This window comes from Hemiscyllium ocellatum, chromosome 4, assembly GCF_020745735.1.
Source record: "Hemiscyllium ocellatum isolate sHemOce1 chromosome 4, sHemOce1.pat.X.cur, whole genome shotgun sequence".
NCBI lineage: Eukaryota > Metazoa > Chordata > Chondrichthyes > Orectolobiformes > Hemiscylliidae > Hemiscyllium > Hemiscyllium ocellatum.
Genome location: NC_083404.1, coordinates 122,521,407 through 122,540,796, shown reverse-complemented (window position 1 = coordinate 122,540,796; position 19,390 = coordinate 122,521,407). Strand labels below are relative to the sequence as shown.

The following is a 19,390-nucleotide window of genomic DNA, read 5'->3' as shown; positions in this document are numbered from 1 at the left end:
ACTCCTTGTACACCCATGACTGTGTTGCCAAATTCCAAACCAACACCAGCTACAAGTTCACTGATGACAAGACCATAGTGGGACGGATATCTAACAATGATGAGTCAAAATACAGAAGGGGGACAGAGGTCCTGGTGACATGGAGCAATGAGAACAATCTCTCTCTCAACATACGCAAAACTAAAGAGCTGATCATTGGGTTCAGAAAGCAAGGAGGAGAACACACTCCCATCTACATCAACAGAACTAGATTGAGAGGGTGGAGAGCATCAAGTTCCTCAAAATGACGATAGTCAACTACCTGTCCTGGACTTCCCATTTGGATGTGATAGTCAAGAAGGCACAACAATGCCTCTTCTTCCTCAGGCAGTTCAGGAAATTTGGCATGTCCGTAAGAACCTTCACTAATTTTTACAGATGCACCATTGAGAGCACACTGTCTGGGTGCATAACAGCCTGGTATGGCAACTGCTTTGCCCAGGACCATAAGAAAATACAGAAGGTTGTGTGCACGGCCCAGATCATCACAGAAGCCAACCTTCCATCCGTGGACTCCATTTACATAGCTCGCTGCTGTGGGAAGGCTGCCAACATCATCAAAGACCCATCACATCCTGGTAATGATCCCCTACAACCTTTTCTGTCAGGTAGAAGATACAGAAGCCTGAAACATTCTGACCATCCTTCTATATTCTGTCTGTAAAGGCAGAGTTATTATAGTCCTACAGGATCATTGGGGTGCTCACTCATTTTAAAGAGAGAGGGAAAGATAACCAGTTTAACCTGAGGGTCACCACATCTCAGGTGAGGGGAGATGTTAAGGAGTTCATGGTAATTGCAGCCGATGTGGGAGTTGAAGCCATGCCATTGACAACACTCTGGATTGTAAATCAGCTGTCGAACCAACTGAGCTACCCTACCCTCACAATTACTGCAAGTACTGGACATCTGACTGCCATATAACCAGTAATCACATCCTGTGTTTATGTCTACCACTTTATTTGCACATAAAATGCCTGATACAATGACTGCCAGCAGCACACATTGACAGTGTCTCATTATATTTTACTTGTCTCTTGATTTATCAAGAAAGAGCACTGACTTATCTACACACAGATCTCAACCTGTCATGTCACAAGTAATACTGTGGACATTACCCTTTCACGGTCCTGAAAGGAGCTGCATGATTGGGAGGTTTGAAAATCCAGAGTCAAAATAGATATGGGTGTTCTGGTATGGTTCCGCATTACTTACAATGTACAACATTTTTAAAGCTGCAATTCTGCAATTAATAGAGCTGCCTATTTTTGTCATTCCTCAGTTTGTGATAGATTGCATAATAATGTGATCCTTTTTGTTTAACTGGTCACATTTACATTTGGATGTAAATTTAGTTTTATATATATTTTTCATCAAGCTTTAGAACTTTAAAGGATGCCTTCATATGAAAAGCTTCCATTAGAAAAGAATTCAATTGTGTTTATGGAACTGAAACACATTATTGCACTGAATTTATAATACTGAACAGCAGAGAGCCTCTAACTAAACAATACAGTATTTGACTAAGCTTAAGGTCTCTGCACTTACACTGTAGTACAGCACCACCTACAGTCGGAGATCACTCAATACATATTTGAGTTCTTCAAGGGTTCTTGTGATGAACTGGTAGTGTTTCTATCTCAGAGCTAGAAAGCCCATGCTTACTTCCCACCTGCTACATCTCTGAACAGATTGATAAGGCAAACATCTGAATTTGAAGTCTTCTTAAACAAGAGGTCCAGGCAGCTCAGATGGTTGTGCGTATTATTCATCTGCCAATGGGGTTTTTCTTTGATACAGTGAGCAGTACCCCAGCCTCTGACCCATTAAAACAAGGTTCAAATCCCACTACAGGACTTGATGGCCAGAGAAGGAGCGTTTATAACAGGGTCTAATATACACCAGTGGCAGGTGGCAAAAATACTTGAGGTTACAGTCCATTCACATAGAAAAAAACTGAACCCACCTGCCACTGTTAAAAGTTCCAGGATACAATGTAAATATAAATAATGTAGACTCCTGCAAGACCTGATCAGCTGAGTTGGCTCGACGGGCAGTGTAGGCCAACTTGGTGCCAAAAGTGCAGCATTCGATCTCCACTCTGACATTTGGGAACTGCTCCCCATCCTGGTCCAGGTGCTGTGGGTTGGACCTGCCTGTGGGCAGAGAACTGAGGACAAGGACATATAACATGGTGGGTGAAATGACATCAGGAATGCCAGTGCCGGATACAAGACTCCACGAAGTGCGAGGGTCAGTTTACTTCAGGGGATGAAGTTCGGTGTAGGAACAACGGGAATGGCCCTGCTTGGGTAAGAGGCACGGTCAGTGCAAGGTCAGGTCCAGTGATGTCTAATGTTTGGGCAGGTGCGACGATCCTGAATAAGCTATGAAAGTATATGAAAACTGTAAACTTGCAAACAGTGCGAGAGGAAAATGCCCAGGTCCTTAACTACCTTTCCGACTATTCTGCAACTCATGGTGTCTCCCTCTGTAATGTCCTGAGTAAGGTTATGCATCTGCTTTCGGCTCAAGTGGTGATCTCCAAGCTCAGTTGGAATAGAGAGGGTATCCACAGAATACCCTGCAATTCATATACTCCATTTGCTGCATTTTCTAATGATAAAGCCAATTGGTGCACCTGTTTGAAGTCCAGTTGGGCTTCAGCTAGTAGGCACTTTTTCGTAGTTACATCATTAATCCCACTCTTGCCACCACTGAAATAACTCCATAGAGACAGGTATCCCATCACCAAATCACCCTTTATTTACACATTGAAAGACACTGCAATTGATCCAGTTCTCAGAGCCAGCTCTCAGAGTGAACAGAACATCTGACACTTCTGTTTATATCTGTCAGTCAGGGCTCCCAGATTAACAGCCCTAATTAAGGAACTGATGCTCTCTGAGGTCCAACTGGCTGACCTAGTTACAGTGAGATGCCTGAAAAGATGCAGCCATCACAACACAGGCAGTCTGACAGCACACCTAATGACCATTCCGAGCTCTTGCACTAATGAGTGCCAAAACAGTTTGAACTGTGTGCCAGTTTTGCAAATGTGTACACACTGGTAGATGCATTTCTGTACAAAGATCCAAATCAATAGGTTTCTCACATGTTTGACATAATGCCTGGACAAGCGGGGCTTCCAGCTTTTTGTAGTAGGGTTTTACACATTTCTGCTGGCAGGCAGCAAGGCTGTTGAATTTGTCAAACCCAACGAATGGCATTCCTATCACTTACATCCCCACTCCCCCACCATCTGATCTATCAGAACTGTAACAGAGGGACAGCAGACACTGTGAGTGACCCACCCACCCATTACTGAGACCCTTAAGTGGCTAATTCATAGTTCAATGGCTGCACACTTTGATTACATGTGTGGTTCACCATAGTGTGTGCTCGAATGTTGAGTGGGATTCATTATTCGCAATGGTGTGAAGTGCCTCCTAGAAGCCATTTGCAATCTGTAAACCCATTGGTAACTCATTGTGAGTAAACAACTACTGTTAGAAACTTACCAAAGACAGTGCATCAATACTTGCTGCGTGGGTCTCCACGAGTAGCTTTACCAGCTTGTTGTAACCATTCTGTGCTGCCAGGTGAAGAGGTGTCAGGCCAAGTTTGGTTTTGGCGTTGACAAAGGCCTTGTGCCACAGCAGAATGTCTGAGATCTGATCGTGTCCATTCTCTGCTGCCAAGTGAAGCCCTGCCTTACCATGCTGTTCAACAACAAACAAGAACAAGCCTTCACAGCGGAATGACAGGAGCTTGTATTGTTAATATCAAGCAGCATACACTGCTACTTATTTAACTTTAGAGCAGCAGTTCAATAAACTGTCAGGCAAATATATTTGGATATTCTTGCTGAACATTGATTTTTTTTAAAAATTCATTGACAGCAGCCCTGGCTGGGTCAGCATTTATTACCCAGAGGGCAGTTAAAGGTCAACCACATTGCTGTGGATCTGGAGTCAATTATAGGCTAGACCAGGTAAGGATGATGGTTTCCTTCCCTAAAGGTCATTAATGAACGAAATGGATTTTTCCAACGATTGATTATGGTCATCATTAGACTCTTAATTGCAGATTTTACTGAGTTCATGTTACACCACCTGCTGTGGTGAGATTCAAATCCAGGTCCCCAGAACATTACTTGGGTCTTTGGATGAACAGTCCAGCGATAATACCACTTGGCTATTGCCTCCGCAACTGAATGTGAAATTTTAGACAGCAGACTAGATTTTGCTGTGTTTGTAACACTGTTAGGTAGTAACAGTGCTAAAAAATACAAATGGATATATTGTGAGAAGTTACACAAAAGTCAATGTGGTGATACTTTGAGTAAAAAGTACAGATTTCAACACTGCTGAGCCAAATACTTGGCATGCCCTGCAGCCTTTGGTTACTTGGTATATTTTACTTCTAGTTTAGATGCATGGATATTAGAATGGAAGTTTCACTTACCTCATCAAAAACATCTACCCTGGCATGGTTTAACAGCAATATCTTCACCATCTCTGTGTGCCCTCTCTCTGCAGCCAAAAGCAATGGTGAACATCCATTCTAAAATATGACAGAAAATACTTAGCCAACTTTGTCATAAAGTCACAGAGGTGCAGACTCATTATTCCAGATGCATATTTAAACTTGTGACGCTTAAACTCCAAGCCTGAGGTTCAGAGGAAGGGACACAGTGCATTAGCATAAGAGTTTGGCCACTTGAAACCCTCAAGTATATTTCAACTTGTGATATTTAATTTGATCAAGACCCAACTCTCCGGGAACAGGATGAACACCATTTCAGATATTGAAATGGTATCCCATGAACAATCAATAGGTGTAAATCCCCCTTCTCTCCCAGCTCAGAGTCACAACAAGTACCATATTGCAAACAATTGATGAAAGGCATGAAATAAAAACAAGGTAAAAACAATGACTGCAGATGCTGGAAACCAGATTCTGGATCAGTGGTGCTGGAAGAGCACAGCAGTTCAGGCAGCATCCAAGGAGCAGCGAAATTGACATTTCGGGCAAAAGCCCTTCATTATTCCTGATGAAAGGCTTTTGCCCGAAACGTTGATTTTGCTGCTCCTTGGATGCTGCCTGAACTGCTGTGCTCTTCCAGCACCACTAATCTATGAAATAAAAACAGGCATTAATAAAGTAACTTAGATACAGATGGACTGCTGTGTAGTTTTAGAATTAGTGTGGTGCTTTTTGAAAAGTAAAACTGTTTTCTCACCTTTAAAACCAGCATACAGTCAGACAGTCATAGAGCTGTACAGAACAGAAATAGACACTTTGGTCCAATTCATCCATGCCAACCAGATATCCTAAACCGAGTTGAGTCCCATTTACCAGAACTTAGGCCATATCCCTCTAAATCCTTCCTATTCATATACCCATCTAGATGCCTTTTAAATGTTGTAATTGTACCAGCCTCCACCACTTCATCTGACAGCTCATTCCATACACTCACCACCCTCTGTGTGAAAGAGTTGTCCCATTGGTCCCTTTTAAATCATTTCCTCCTCACCTAAAGCCTATGCCCTCTGGTTTTGGACTCTGCTGTCCTGGGGAAAAGACCTTGGCTATTCACTATACCTATGCCCCTTATAAACCTCCATAAGGTCACCCCTCAGCCTCTGATGCTCCAGGATACATTTCATTTGGATTGAAACTTTCAGGACCAGAGGACATCCACTGCTAATATGAATACTAATTTCCTAATGTTAACGTAAACTGTAGATAACTGCTTGCTGGCAATAAATGCATTGTAACAATTTTATTCCAACATTTTCTGTTCAATCACTTAGTAATTTCATGACAGAATATTTTAGACACATTGCAATTAAAAGTAGAAAGTCAGTCCCAGATCAATTTGTTAATAATGACAAGGTCCCTCAACCAGACAATCTGCTTTAATTATATTGGTTGAGGGGTGAATGTTTGTTGTTACAGTGCCATATTACCTAACAACGTAAGAAGGATTTCAGTTTATCATTTCATCTGAAAGCTGCCACTTATGACAATGCAGCACTTCCTGAATCTGATTGGCTTCTGTATGGGTAACTTTTCATTGACATCATAACACATGCTGTGATGTTCCAATACTGGAATGGACTGGTTGGGCCGAATGGACTGTACTGTACATCCTATTTTTAAAAATCGCACATATGACTGAGGAGTCTCCTGACTTCTAGATTTCCTGCACTCTGCTGACCAATAGTGTAGAAGGTTGTCAAAGGATACAGCAGGATATAAATCAGTTGCAGGTATGGGCAGAGAAATGGCATATGGAGTTTCATCTGGGTAAGCGCGAGGTGCTGCACTTTGGGAGATTAAATATTAAGGTAAAGTATACAGTTATTGGTAGGACCATGAACAGCATTGATGTACAGAAGGATCTTGGGGTTCAAGTCCACAGCTCCCTGAAAGTGGCCACACAAGTGGATAAGGCATTAAAGAAGGTGCATGGCATGTTTACCTTTATTGGTCAGGGAATTGAGGACAGGAGTCAGGATGTTACTTTGCAGCTTTTTAAGGCTTTGGTTAGGCCACACTTAGAGTATTGCATTCAATTCTGGTCACTATATCACAGGAAGGATGTGGAAGCTTAGAAGAGGGTGCAGAAGAGGTTTACCAGGATGGTCCTTGGATTCGAGGGTATGAACTATAAGAAGAGGCTTAAAAAAAACTCAGGTTATTTTCTCTGAAGCAACTGAGGCTGCAGGGAGACTTGATAGAAGTCTATAACATTATAAGATGCATAGATCGGGTTGACAGTCAGAATCTTTATCCCAGAGCTAAAATGTCTAATACTAGGATGCATGCATTTAAGGTGCAAGGAGGAAAATTCAATGGAAATGTGAGGAGCAAGTTTTTTAAATGGAGTGTGTTAATAGTCTGCCATGGGTGATAGTGGAGGCAGATACATTCGGGAGATTTAAGGGATTTTTCAATTAGCACAGAAATATGTAAGGAATGGGGGAATGTTGACCATGGGAAGGCAGAAGGGATCAGTTTAATTTGGCACAGCATTATGGGCCAAAGAGTCTTTCCTGTGCTGTCCTGTTCTATGTTCTAATTCCTGCCCTGCTTCCACTCAAGGTTGTTCAGTTAAAATTCAGTTTGCTGGGCCAATTGTGAACATAGCTAGGTTTTAAGATATGTTAAAGGAGAAGAAAGAAAGAGGTTAAGAAAGATCCACTGTAAAAACTCCAGCTCAGGGCTCAGACAATGAAAGGAAGCAAAGGTCAATTGGAAGTCCGGGCAGCACAAGACATGGAGGACTACAGAGATGAGAGAATGCAGCAGGGATGTAGAGTAGGAGGAGGCTAATTTGATTGGATTTATTATTATCACATGTTCAGTGAAAAGTTTTGCTTTGCATGCAGGACAAGCAGATCATAACATACAAAGACATGAGCCAGGAGCGGGCAAGTGAGACTAGTTTAGTTTGGGATTATGTTCAGTACGGACTAGTCAGACCGTTTCCTTGTTGTATGACTCTATGACTCTATAGTATACAGATCACAGGGTGATTGAGCAGAGCGAGGAATACAAAATTATGTTTGCATAAAAGGTGTACAAAAGCAAGATAAACATTAGATTTGAAATTGGAGAGGTCCATTCAGCAATCTAATAATAGCAGAGAAGAAGCTGTTCTTGAATCTGTTGGTATGTGTGTGTAAACTTTTGTATCTTCTGCCTGATGGAAGAATTTGTAAGAGGTTATAACTGGATTGGAGGGGTCTTTGATGATGCTGACTGCCTTTCCATGGCAATGAGAAGTGTAGATGGAGTCCATGGATGGGAGGACAGTTTGCGTGATCATCTGGGCTGTGTTCAGACACCTACTGGTCTATGGGGATAAGGAGGGAATGAGCTGAATGCCAGTAAATTTCCAAATGTGTCTCATGATCTCCGCTGATGTGGTTGTTTCACTATCAGAAGATTTGTGAATGGAGATGAATGCTCATGAATCAACCCATTAATCCTGTAATGATACTAGGAAGGTCATTCATGAAGCAGGGGACACCTCAGTGAGCAGCTCTCAGTGTCATCTGAGACAGTGGTGCTTGGACTCTAATAACTGTAGCCATTTTGCTTTTCATCAAGTGTAACTTGTGATAGAGGTGGGTTGTCCTTTGGATCGCCCAGAAGTGAGACCCAAATGACTGGGGAGAATGGGACGTTGAAAGAAATTAGTATCAGTAAGAAGGCTGTACTGGAGAAATTGATGAGACTTAAATTTATTAAGTACCCAAGGAGCTGACTGTCTACATTCTGGAAGGTTGAAGGGGGTGGCTATAGAGATAGTCAATGCATTGGTAATCATCGACTGAAATTCAACTGATTTTGGAATGATTTCTATAGATTGGAAATGTGGAAATGTCACCCCATTATTTAAGAAAGGAGCAAGAGAGAAAAGCTGGATCCATACGCTTCATATCAATAGTAAGGAAAATGTTAGATTTTATGACATAGGATGTGACAATTGGTCACTTGGCTGAAAATGGTGTGACTGGGTATAATCAACGTGGATTTACGAATGGAAAATCATATTTGACAAACTTGTTGCTGTTTCATAAGGATGTTACCAACAAACTCATTAAAGGAGAGTTAATCAATGTTGTATATTCAGATTTTTGGAGCACGGTTAGCAAACTGCATGCACATGGCATAGCCAGTATGGTAATGACATGGATTAAGGATTGGCTAACAGACAGTTGGAATAAATGAGTAATTCTCCCATTGGCAGGCTGTGACTAGTGGGGTGCCATAATAATCACTACTTGGGCCCTGGCTGTTCACAATAATATATCAATGATTTGTATATGACTACTAAGTGTATAAATTTCCAAAATTGCTGATTATACAAAGCTAAGCAGGAACGTGTGCTGTAAGGAAGATGTAAAGCAGCTTTCGGAGTATTTGGACAGGCTTTGCAAGTGTGCAAGAATGGGAAGTCTATTTGAAATAATTAGATAATAAGGACTCACGCTTAACATCTAAGAACACTCAACTAATAAGCAGAGTTTAAAAAAAAAACCATGGACAAGTACCTGAGATTGTTTATTGATGACCTGCTGGATTCTATTTGAAGTGATATATTTCAAGACCTCAAGAAGAACGTCAGCATTCCCCACATGTGCGCAGTAATGTAATGGCGTCTCATGTGTCTAGAAAGGCAGTAACAATCACATTTCAATACATTCCAAAGACAACTTTCAAATCAGATCCCAGAGACAAAGTGCGGACGTTTAATTGTCTGTCTATAATGATCTGCTGCATTACAGAATTATTTAGAGTAGGTGCACATGGCCTTTCTCATCCCTCTCTTCTCTTTTGTCGTTCTCCATCTTCCCTGTTATATTATTTTACTTTGCTCTGTTATGAGAACTCATTTTGCCGACAGCTGTTTCTTTTCCTTTTTTTTTCAAAAGAAAAATCAAACTCTTTCCTGGATTGTATTTTTCAAGTCCTGCCCTGCAGTTTGGAATGTGGAGAAATTTGGCATGGATTTGCAAACCCACAATTTGGTTTACAACTGTTGAAATAGATGCAGAAATGGAATAACTAAAGATATAAATATTCAGGGGAGGCATTTTCAATTAGCTGGAAAGCACTGATGCCTTCTATCCTTAAGGAATTTGAAAAAAAATGGCAGAGGTCGTTCTGGCCTCACTGGTGTTTTTGATTAGATTAGATTCCCTACAGTATGGAAATAAGCCCTTTGGCCCAACAAGTCTACACCGACCCTCCGAAGAGCAACACATCCAGACCCATTCCCCTATCCTATAATTACCCCTGTTTTGAACAGGATGTTTCAGTTTTGGAAAAACATAATCTGAAAATGTCACCTTCCATTTTGCTGGACACGGTGGCATGGAATGTTTGTGCAACAGTGCATTTCACGTTATAAACGTACCTCAGAATTTTCAAGAGCAGTTCATGGGGCGACTCCCCCAGTCCAGACTCGCAGGCTGAGCTGAAGCTCCAGGTCTGCGCGTAGGTTCAGGCACCTGAAGGAGCGTTAGTGTTGGAAAAAGGGACAGTGGAGGAACCTGATGACGTATAATTGGGTGACAGAGTCTGGAGGAGCGTTATATGGGGAATGGAAGGAACAAAAACTATGCTTCCACCCCCAAGGTCATGGCTCCAGGTCATGCATAGCAATCGCGATTGGAGCAACAGCAGATGCCCACAACCGAGACCCAGGGGCCCATTACAGAGACCCCGGAGTCAATTACAGAGAACACAGGCCCCATTACAGAGAACATCAGGGTCCTTTACAGAGACCCTGGCGTCTGTTACAGAGACCCCGGACCTTGGTACAGAGACCCCGAAGTCTGTTACAGAGACCCTGGGGCCATGTTACAGAGATCCCAGACCCTGGAGCTTGTTACACAGACCCCGGAGCTCGTTACAGAGACTCTGGAGCCCCTTTCAGAGTATTCAGCCAATATCAACTAGGAACTGGACGAGCAGCAGGGGAGGAACAGGAGAAAGAAAGATGAACTCTATGGCAGTGAAGTTTTACATTATATTCAGTGTTCAAGATGGTGCCAAACGTGAAGACACTTTGCATATAACATATGAAAAAACACTTCTCACTTTTTTTATATACATGTGACAATAAGTCTGCATTATTAAATTGCAAGTTAGGATTAGAAGTTAGAATGAGAGAGGTCATTTGGCCCATAAACCCATTCCTTTCACATTACATACCATCTTAATCCTGAACCTGCACTCATCCAATATCTATATATTGCATAATTCTTAAAGATCTATTAAATTCTTTTGAACACTCAATTTCATTAGGTGTAATTTTGACATATTTGATGTATGTTTTATATCTTACTTTTCACATTTAGTTCCCACATTCACATATCCTTCTAGATACAGCAAAATAAGATATCACTCTGCATCAATACTATTTAATTCTTGGTGTGCTGGAACCTTTCCCAGGATTAATTACCACTTTGGTTGTTGCAGTGATATCAGCTTCATATTCCATGAGAAATTTAACAATCTGAGTATCTTCTTGTTGAAAGTGAACCACGTCTTTCTTAATCTCTGCTGCCAGGTGTAGTGATGTTTCTCCTTCCTGGACAAAACAGAAAGAACTGTCAAGTTAACAGCAGAGGGTGTAACCACAAGCCTTTCAGCTTCGTTAAAAATTGACTTGAAATGAAGCAAACCTTTTTCTCATCAGTTAGTTTCTTTTCCTCTGAAAATACTTGGGAGAAATGTTTTTGTTGTTTCAAGAAAAACACGAACCAGAAAATCGATGTGTCATACTAGTAAATAATTCATTTTTGGCATTCGTTTATGAGATGTGGATGTTGTTGATTGGGTCAGGCACTGTTGCCCATCTCTAATTACCCAGGAGAAGGTGGTGCTGAGCTGCCTTCTTTGGTTGTAAACACACATTGCACTTTACAGTGCCGAGGGAACTCAAGGGTTTTTGACTCAGTTACACAGAAGGAATGGTGGCATAGCTCCAAGACACAATGGTGTTAGGCTCTGAGGGGAACTTTCAGGTGTTGGGAGTCCTCACACAGCTCTCGTCCTTCTAAGTGGCAGAGACCACAGGTTTGGAAGGTGTTGTTGAAGGTGCCTTGGTGAGTTACTGCAGTGCATCTTGTAGATGGTGCACTGTTCATCTGTGATGAAGGGAATGCATGTTGAAGGTATTGATGGAATGTCAATCAATGGGCTTGTTTCATCCTGGATGGTATTGAGTTCCTTCTGTGTTGTTGCAGTTGAATACATTCAAGCAAGTGGAGAGTTTTCCATCACATCTCTGACTTGTAGATGGCAAGCAAACTTTCAAAAAGTGAATTATTTGCTGAATTTTTTCCCTTTGGCCTACTTTTGTCGCCAAAATATTTATACAGAGTCATAGTCATAGCGATGTACAGCATGCAAACAGACCCTCCGGTCCAACCTGTCCATGCCGACCAGATATCCCAACCCAATCTAGTCCCACCTGCCAGCACCTGGCCCATATCTCTCTAAACACTTTCTATTCATATACCCATCCAAATGCCTCTTAATGTTGCAATTGTGCCAGCCTCCACCACATCCTCTGGCAGTTCATTCCATACACGAACCACCCTCTGTGTGAAAAGGTTGCCCCTTAGGTCTGTTTTACATCTTTCCTCTCTCACCCTAAACCTATGCCTTCTAGTACTGGACTCCCCGACCCCCGGGAAAAGACTTTGCCTATTTACCCTATCCATGCCCCTCACAATTTTTTAAACCTCTAAATGGTTACCCCTCAGCCTCCGACATTCCAGGGAAAACAAGCCCCAGCCTATTCAGCTTCTCCCTATAGTTCAAATCCTCCACCCCTGGCAATATCCTTATAAATCTTTTCTGAACCCTTTCAAGTTTCACAACATCTTTCCGATAGGAAGGAGACCAGAATTGCAACAATATTCCAACAGTGGCCAAACCAATGTCCTGTACAGCCATAACATGACCTCCCAACCCCTGTACTCAATACTCTGACCAATAACAGAAAGCATACCAAACGCCTTCTTCACTATCCTATCTACCTGTGACTCCACTTTCAAGGAGCTATGAACCTGTACTCCAAGGTCTCTTTGTTCAGCAACACTCGCTAGGACCTTACCTTTAAGTGTATAAATCCTGCTAAGATTTGCTTTCCCAAAATGCAGCACCATGCATTTATCTGAATTAAACTCCATCTGCCACTTCTCAGCCCATTGGCCCAACTGGTCCAGATCCTGTTGTAATCTGAGGTAACCCTCTTCGCTGTCCACTACACCTCCAATTTTGGTGTCATCTGCAAACTTACTAACTGTACCTCTTAGCTCGCATCCAAATCATTTATGTAAATGACAAAAAATAGAGGACCCAGCACCGATCCTTGTGGCACTCCATTGGTCACAGGCCTCCAGTCTGAAAAACAACCCTCCACCACCACCCTCCCTCTGTCTTCTACCTTTGAACCAGTTCTGTACCTTAGTGGCTAGTTTCCCTGTATTCCATGAAATCTAACCTTGCTAATCAGTCTCCTATGGGGAAACCTTGTCGAACGCCTTACTGAAATCCATATAGATCACACTTACTGCTCTGCCCTCATCAATCTTCTTTGTTATTTCTTCAAAAAACTCAACCAAGTTTGTGAGACATGATTTCCCACGCACAACGCCACGTTGACTATCCCTAAACAGTCCTTGCCTTTCCAAATACATGTACATCCTATACACCGAGATCAGGCTCACTGGTCTATAGTTCCCTGGCTTGTCTTTACCGCCCTTCTTAAACAGTGGCACCACGTTTGCCAACCTCCAATCTCCCGGCACCTCACCTGTGACTATTGATGATACAAATATCTCAGCAAGAGGCCCAGCAATCACTTCTCTAGCTTTCCACAGAGATCTCGGGTACACCTGATCAGGTCCTGGGGATTTATCCACCTTCACCTGTTTCAAGACATCCAGCACTTCCTCCTCTGTAATCTGGACGTTTTGCAAGATGTCACCATCTATTTCCCTACAGTCTATATCTTCCATATATGTTCGATACATTTTAGTTTCTGGTCTATGGTAACCTCCAGGGCGTTCAAAGTAGAGAATTCAGCAATGGCAATACCACTGAATATCAAGGGGTGATGGTTACATTCTCTCTTGTTGGAGATGACCATAGCTTGGCATTTGTGTAACGTGAATATTATTCGTCCACTTTCAGCCCAAATCTGGAAATTGTCCAAGTCTTGCTGCATTTGGATGTGGACTGCATTAGTATCTGAAGAGTTATGAATATTGTTAAAGATTATGCACTCACATCCCAACATCCCCACTTCTGATCTTATTAATTAGAATTCCCCTCTTTCTCTTTAAGAATTAAACCTATTGGTATCTCTTTGGTTTCTGGCCCTTTTCTCTTTTCCCCAATTTCAATGCACATTGATTCCTGTTTTTCTAGGGTTCCTTGGTGCCACACTCAGTCAAATGCTGGCTTTGCAGAGATGTTAGCTTTTTTAGGTAATAATGATGAGCACATTGAATTTGGGAAAGACTGAAACCATGGGACAACTTTGTTACAGAAGCTGCAATGATGAAACCAGAAATAGATTAGGGACGGAATATCAAGAGAAAGGTGATTTGGAATAAGTTAAAATATGCATTGAAATTTGGAAAACGGAAAAGGGAAGGAATCCAAAGAAATATGGATGGTTTTATTTCCTAAAGTAGAGGGAAAGAAGAAATTCTAATCGGTAAGAACTTGGATAACATACAACTTACATTAATATTTATATTCAACATAAGTATTGTTGAACAAAATACATCCTTTCACTAACTAACGTGTACTCAAATACAATAAATATATTGGAGAGGGCGATGTTGAAAATTATTCTGTGCATGATTGCATTTTTTGTGATCATATTGCAGAAAACGAAAAGGAAAAGCGCAGTACATTTTTTCTTTATTAAGTAGGAAGAGGCTTCTGAATGTAATTAAAAAGTTTAACTTTTGTAGTGGACGGGGAGGGATGGTGTCTTAGATCTCTCCCTTTCTTTAATTCCATCTTTTGTGGAAGCTTCTCCATTTAATCAAACGTTTTCGGACATTGTTATTTGTCTGGGATCTTACCTTGTTTTCCTGGTTGACGCAAGCAACTGCCTCTGTGTGGCTCCTCTGATTGGTCAGGTAGCTGAGGATTTCTTCCACAACGCTGAGGTGACAGTGTCGGACTGCAATGTGCAATGGATTCTCTCCAACCTAAGGAACAAAGCAACATTCAGAAAGTTGCTTTTTAGAAAACATTGACTTCGTACAGAGCCCAGCTGTGGCATTCACATTTCTCATGACATTCTGGCATAAAATCCAACCCTGCAAATTTCTGAAATATCTGCACTCCCATTCTGCCTGATATCATCTCATATACCTTTTTTTGTTTTTAAAATTCCATTCCTAAACCTCTTTGTATTTATACCTCTCTCATTTTCTTTAAGACATTCCTTAAAACCTATTTCTTTGGTTGTTTCTTTGATATCCTCTATTAATATTTCTTAATTTTGTCTCACTGTCAAATTTTGTTTCATAATTTGTGAAGCACCTTGGGATGGATTTTAAGGTTCTGTATGAATGCAATTTGTTGCTTCTGACAGGCTAATCTTGTAACTCTTTGTCATTTATCATGTTATACATTTGTTTATATGTTGGAACATGACCTTTCAACTCGAAAGAGAACATGCAAACTATAAAATAGATTTAAATATGCTGCCCTTTGAGGGGGTTCAGAGCATTTTTATTTATTTGTACATAATTATTTTCATAATGTGAAATATTTTTACAGTTGGAATACACTAACATTTGGACATAGGTCTGGATTGTATTAAAGTAATTTTTAAAATAGTAACAGATATCAGTTTAATATTTCAGCTGAAGGCTCTTGCAGAGAAAGGGGTAGTGAGAGCAGGAATAAAAACCGCAAAAGGTCAGATGGAATGCGGATAGGGTCTGCTGTATTTTTGGACAAAAATCAAAATCTCCTGGCAAGTTGTTTTGTTATCTTGGTTCTCCCCCTCCAAATGGAGGAGAAAGTGAGGTCTGCAGATGCTGGAGATCAGAGCTGAAAATGTGTTGCTGGAAAAGCACAGCAGGTCAGGCAGCATCCAAGGAACAGGAGATTCGACATTTCGGGCATAAGCCCTTCTTCAGGATTCCTGAAGAAGGGCTTATGCCCGAAACGTCAAATCTCCTGTTCCTTGGATGCTGCCTGACCTACTGCGCTTTTCCAGCAACACATTTTCAGGTCTCCCCCCTCCAAATGCCTTCTACCTGTGTGACTGAGGGGCGGTAATCCTGTAAAATAATCTTCTATGTAAGATGCTACAATTTAAATAGATTCAAGCTGCTGAAGTTTTGACAATCACTTTTGGCTCCAGTACATATTTGAGTTTGTTGTGTAATTTCTCTGAACAATTATTACTGAATGAAAAGTAATCTTAGAAATTAAATTAAATTTTCAAGAACAGCCAAACCTCCAATTTTCTACCTGGGAATTGTCAGCTAGAAATGATTGGACAGCTTTGACCTTGCTCACTTATACAAACTTGATAATACTTATACAAAGCTTAGACAATTTACCTTATATATACATAACTTTAAGCTCCTCGATCCCAAAATGTCAAGGGATTTTGACATTTACTCGTTCACCTTCAAACCATGATCATTAAGACTACACCAAGTCTTCCAAGGCTCACATTCTCCTTGCACTCCCAAATACGCTTTGAGATATTTGATCACCTCAGTTTGAACGTTTGTGACTTACACAATTTCTGCAGATGTACCACTGAAACCACACTAGATGATTGGGAGAACCTCTCTGTAAACTATTGCTGAAAATATCACTCTGCTGTTTACTGAGGGGAATTCATTGCTGGTTCCGAGGGAGGAATTAAATGAGGCAGCCCTGCTCCCCCTTCCAGCACCATCCCGATTAAAAAGTCACGGGAGCCTGACAGTGGTTGACACATCGTTATTTAATGTCCAATTGACGGGTTAGAGGCCAAAGGTGGGATTTTTGCCTCCTCAGGAAGATGGAATCTGAGAACTGTAGTCCAATTAGTAGCAGGTAACTCTCTGGCACTTCTGTACAGAGGCCCGAGAATGAGATCTGGAGCAGTATTTTGTGGTATTGCTGGGTGATGCAAATTAGAATGCCCTGGAAAACCCAGGGAGAGGGAAGTCGGAACTGGGATTTCAGGGGCCATTTGGGGAAAAGAGTAATGGAGGTAAAGGATGGATGATGCATGTGAATGATCCCCGGGTCTCTTTAAGGAGGGCCTTCCCCATCATGGCCCATCACTAACTCACTCAGGGAACCTGCCAGACCTTTCCTACTGCTGGTTAAATCCTGGAGCTGTTGGATGAGCACTTTAAGTCAACTCTAGAGGGCAGTCTACTCCTGCCACTGACCACTTCCGGGATTTAACAAGAAACCCCCTGGCCTTCAAATCTCCCTTCGTAAAATGAGCATAAAATCCAGTGCAGAGAATGGAGCCTGGAAGATGTTTTCACTTGGAGGAAACTCTAAACCAAGGAACCATTAGTATAAGGTACGCATTGATAAATTCAACAAGGAATTGAGGAGATGCCTTTCTCCCCAGAGACCATAACACACAGGAGTAGAAATTAGGCCATTCAGCCCATCAAGTCTGTTCCGCCATTTGAACATGGCTAATAAGTTTTTCAACCCCATTCTTCCGCTTTCTCCCCTTTGATCCCCTTGACAATCAAGAATTTATCTATCTCTGTTTTAAATATATTCAATGACCTGGTCTCCGCAGCCTCCTGTGGCAATGAACTCCACAGATTCACCATTCTCTTGATGGAAAAAATTCTCCTTATCTTCGTTCTAAAGGCTCTTCCCTTTACTCTAAGGCTGTATGCTTGGGTCTTTGTCTCTCCTGCCAATGGAAACACCTTCCCAACATCCACTCTGTCCAGGCCGTTCAGCATTCTGTAAGTTTCATTCAGATCCCCCCTCATTCTTCTAAAGACTGATGTACAACTATGTGGAAGAATTGAGATGAGAGGTTAAGATGCATTTATGGGTTAATGAGATGAGCATGAGGGGGTAAAGAGTAGCAAGATCTGATGGTAGACTGAGATGACACAAGTTGGAAAGATGCCTTGTACCACATTAATATAGACATAGGTCTGTCTTAATGTCAAGGGTGACATGGTGGCTCTGTGGTTAGCACTGCTGGCTCTCAGTGCCATGGACCTGGGTTTGATTCTAGCCTCAGGCAACTGTGAATGTGGAGTTTGCACATTCTCGCCGAGTTTGATTGGGTTTCCTCCAGGTGCTCCAGTTTCCTCCCACAATCCAGGTTAGGTGAACTGGCCATGCTAAATTGCCCATTGTGTTCAGGGAAGTGTAGGTTAGGTGCATTAGTCAGGAGTAAATGTAGAGTAATGGGGAATGGGATTCGGTGGACACGCTTTGGAGGATCGGTGTTTCCACGCTGTAGGGATTCCATGATCTTCTATGTTCTATGTCACAGAAATCTACACAATTCCAATTCATGCTGTAAAGAGACTGGTTGAGCAGTCTGTAAGACTGGAAGTACTTTCAGTTAGCTCAAAGGACCATAGTATGATTCAGAGTATCATAATATCACAGGATCAATCCTCATGATATGGTACTTCATAGAGGTCCACATCTTCACCTTGCTCTGCACTTGTGGATTGATGACCAACAATCTACATATGACCAGCTGTCCCTTATGGAGAGAGGCATCCCTGGTCCTTTCTGGAGTTTGACTAAATTCCCACAGATTTCATGGCACGTCAATTTCATTACTTTATCTGTTTGCTGTAGGAGTGGCTCCTCTTTACCTTTGATTGCCAGGTTAAATCACCACCCTCCTCAATCAAGGCTTGGATCATTTTCAAATTGCCGTGACGAGCTGCAACATGCATAGCCGTTTCACCGTTCTGTCCACACCAAAACAAAGAAAAGCAATGAATAACAAACATGTCCTACCATATAACTCCACAGAGGAGCATCTTTAGCAGACAGCCCAGTAAGAGTCAGGATTGAAAAATCAATCCTAAACAATCTTGCGGTAGTCTCTGGATTTCCCAGAATTTGCTAACGTGACCTCTGCGCAAGGACAATATTGCAACAATTGTTCTAAAGAAATTCATGTATAAATGATTTACACTGGAACACCATCAGGTGGTAATTTCCTCAAAATTTTGTGTAAGTGTGATGGATACATCTGAAATCATTTCCAGCCTATTGAAATGCAAAAGACCATATCTAATAGCTTCCTGCACTACAGTCAATAATGTGCCAGCGTGAGTAACGGCTCAGTTACATCCAAAGTTGTGTAAAAGCGGTAAAATTGGTGGAGTATCTATACTTTTGGTGAGTTATTTTTTTAGGAAGAGTCATTTTTTTTATCACTATTGGTTTTTAAAACAACATTATCTTCTTCTGGATAAATCATTTCAAAAGTTAAATAGAAACTACAGTGTCATCCTTGAAAACTAAACTAATGTTTCATGATTTCCTCTATTCTGTACCAATTTGGTTAAATGAACATTCAACCACAATATACACACCTAGGAACCATAGCATTCTCCTGAGAGCTTTTAACTCTGGTCACAAACTTTCACCTTATCATATGTTTTGGCAAAAACCACAACAATTATAAAATTAGAATTGCTTATGCATTCTGATTACGTGACTTGCTAAATAACGGATTGATGCATTGGCTAGTATTGGGTTTGCAAGTATTTATCAAAGTTAATTAGCATAATTTTACTTCAGCAATCCAATTTGTCATGAT

The 19,390-nt window shown here is 41.4% G+C and overlaps 1 protein-coding gene across 1 annotated transcript in view; it reads right to left on the bottom strand.

The window, feature by feature from the left end:
* trpn1 (transient receptor potential cation channel, subfamily N, member 1) overlaps positions 1 to 19,390 on the bottom strand; it is a 208,681-nt gene that overhangs the window by 65,608 nt on the left and 123,683 nt on the right. The window contains exons 12-17 of the mRNA XM_060824059.1: positions 18,432 to 18,530; positions 14,676 to 14,804; positions 11,027 to 11,155; positions 9,111 to 9,227; positions 4,507 to 4,605; positions 3,561 to 3,761 (exon numbers count right to left, since the gene is read on the bottom strand). Of these exons, the coding sequence (XP_060680042.1) occupies positions 3,561 to 3,761; positions 4,507 to 4,605; positions 9,111 to 9,227; positions 11,027 to 11,155; positions 14,676 to 14,804; positions 18,432 to 18,530 (774 nt within the window). The remainder of the gene's footprint in view (positions 1 to 3,560; positions 3,762 to 4,506; positions 4,606 to 9,110; positions 9,228 to 11,026; positions 11,156 to 14,675; positions 14,805 to 18,431; positions 18,531 to 19,390) is intronic.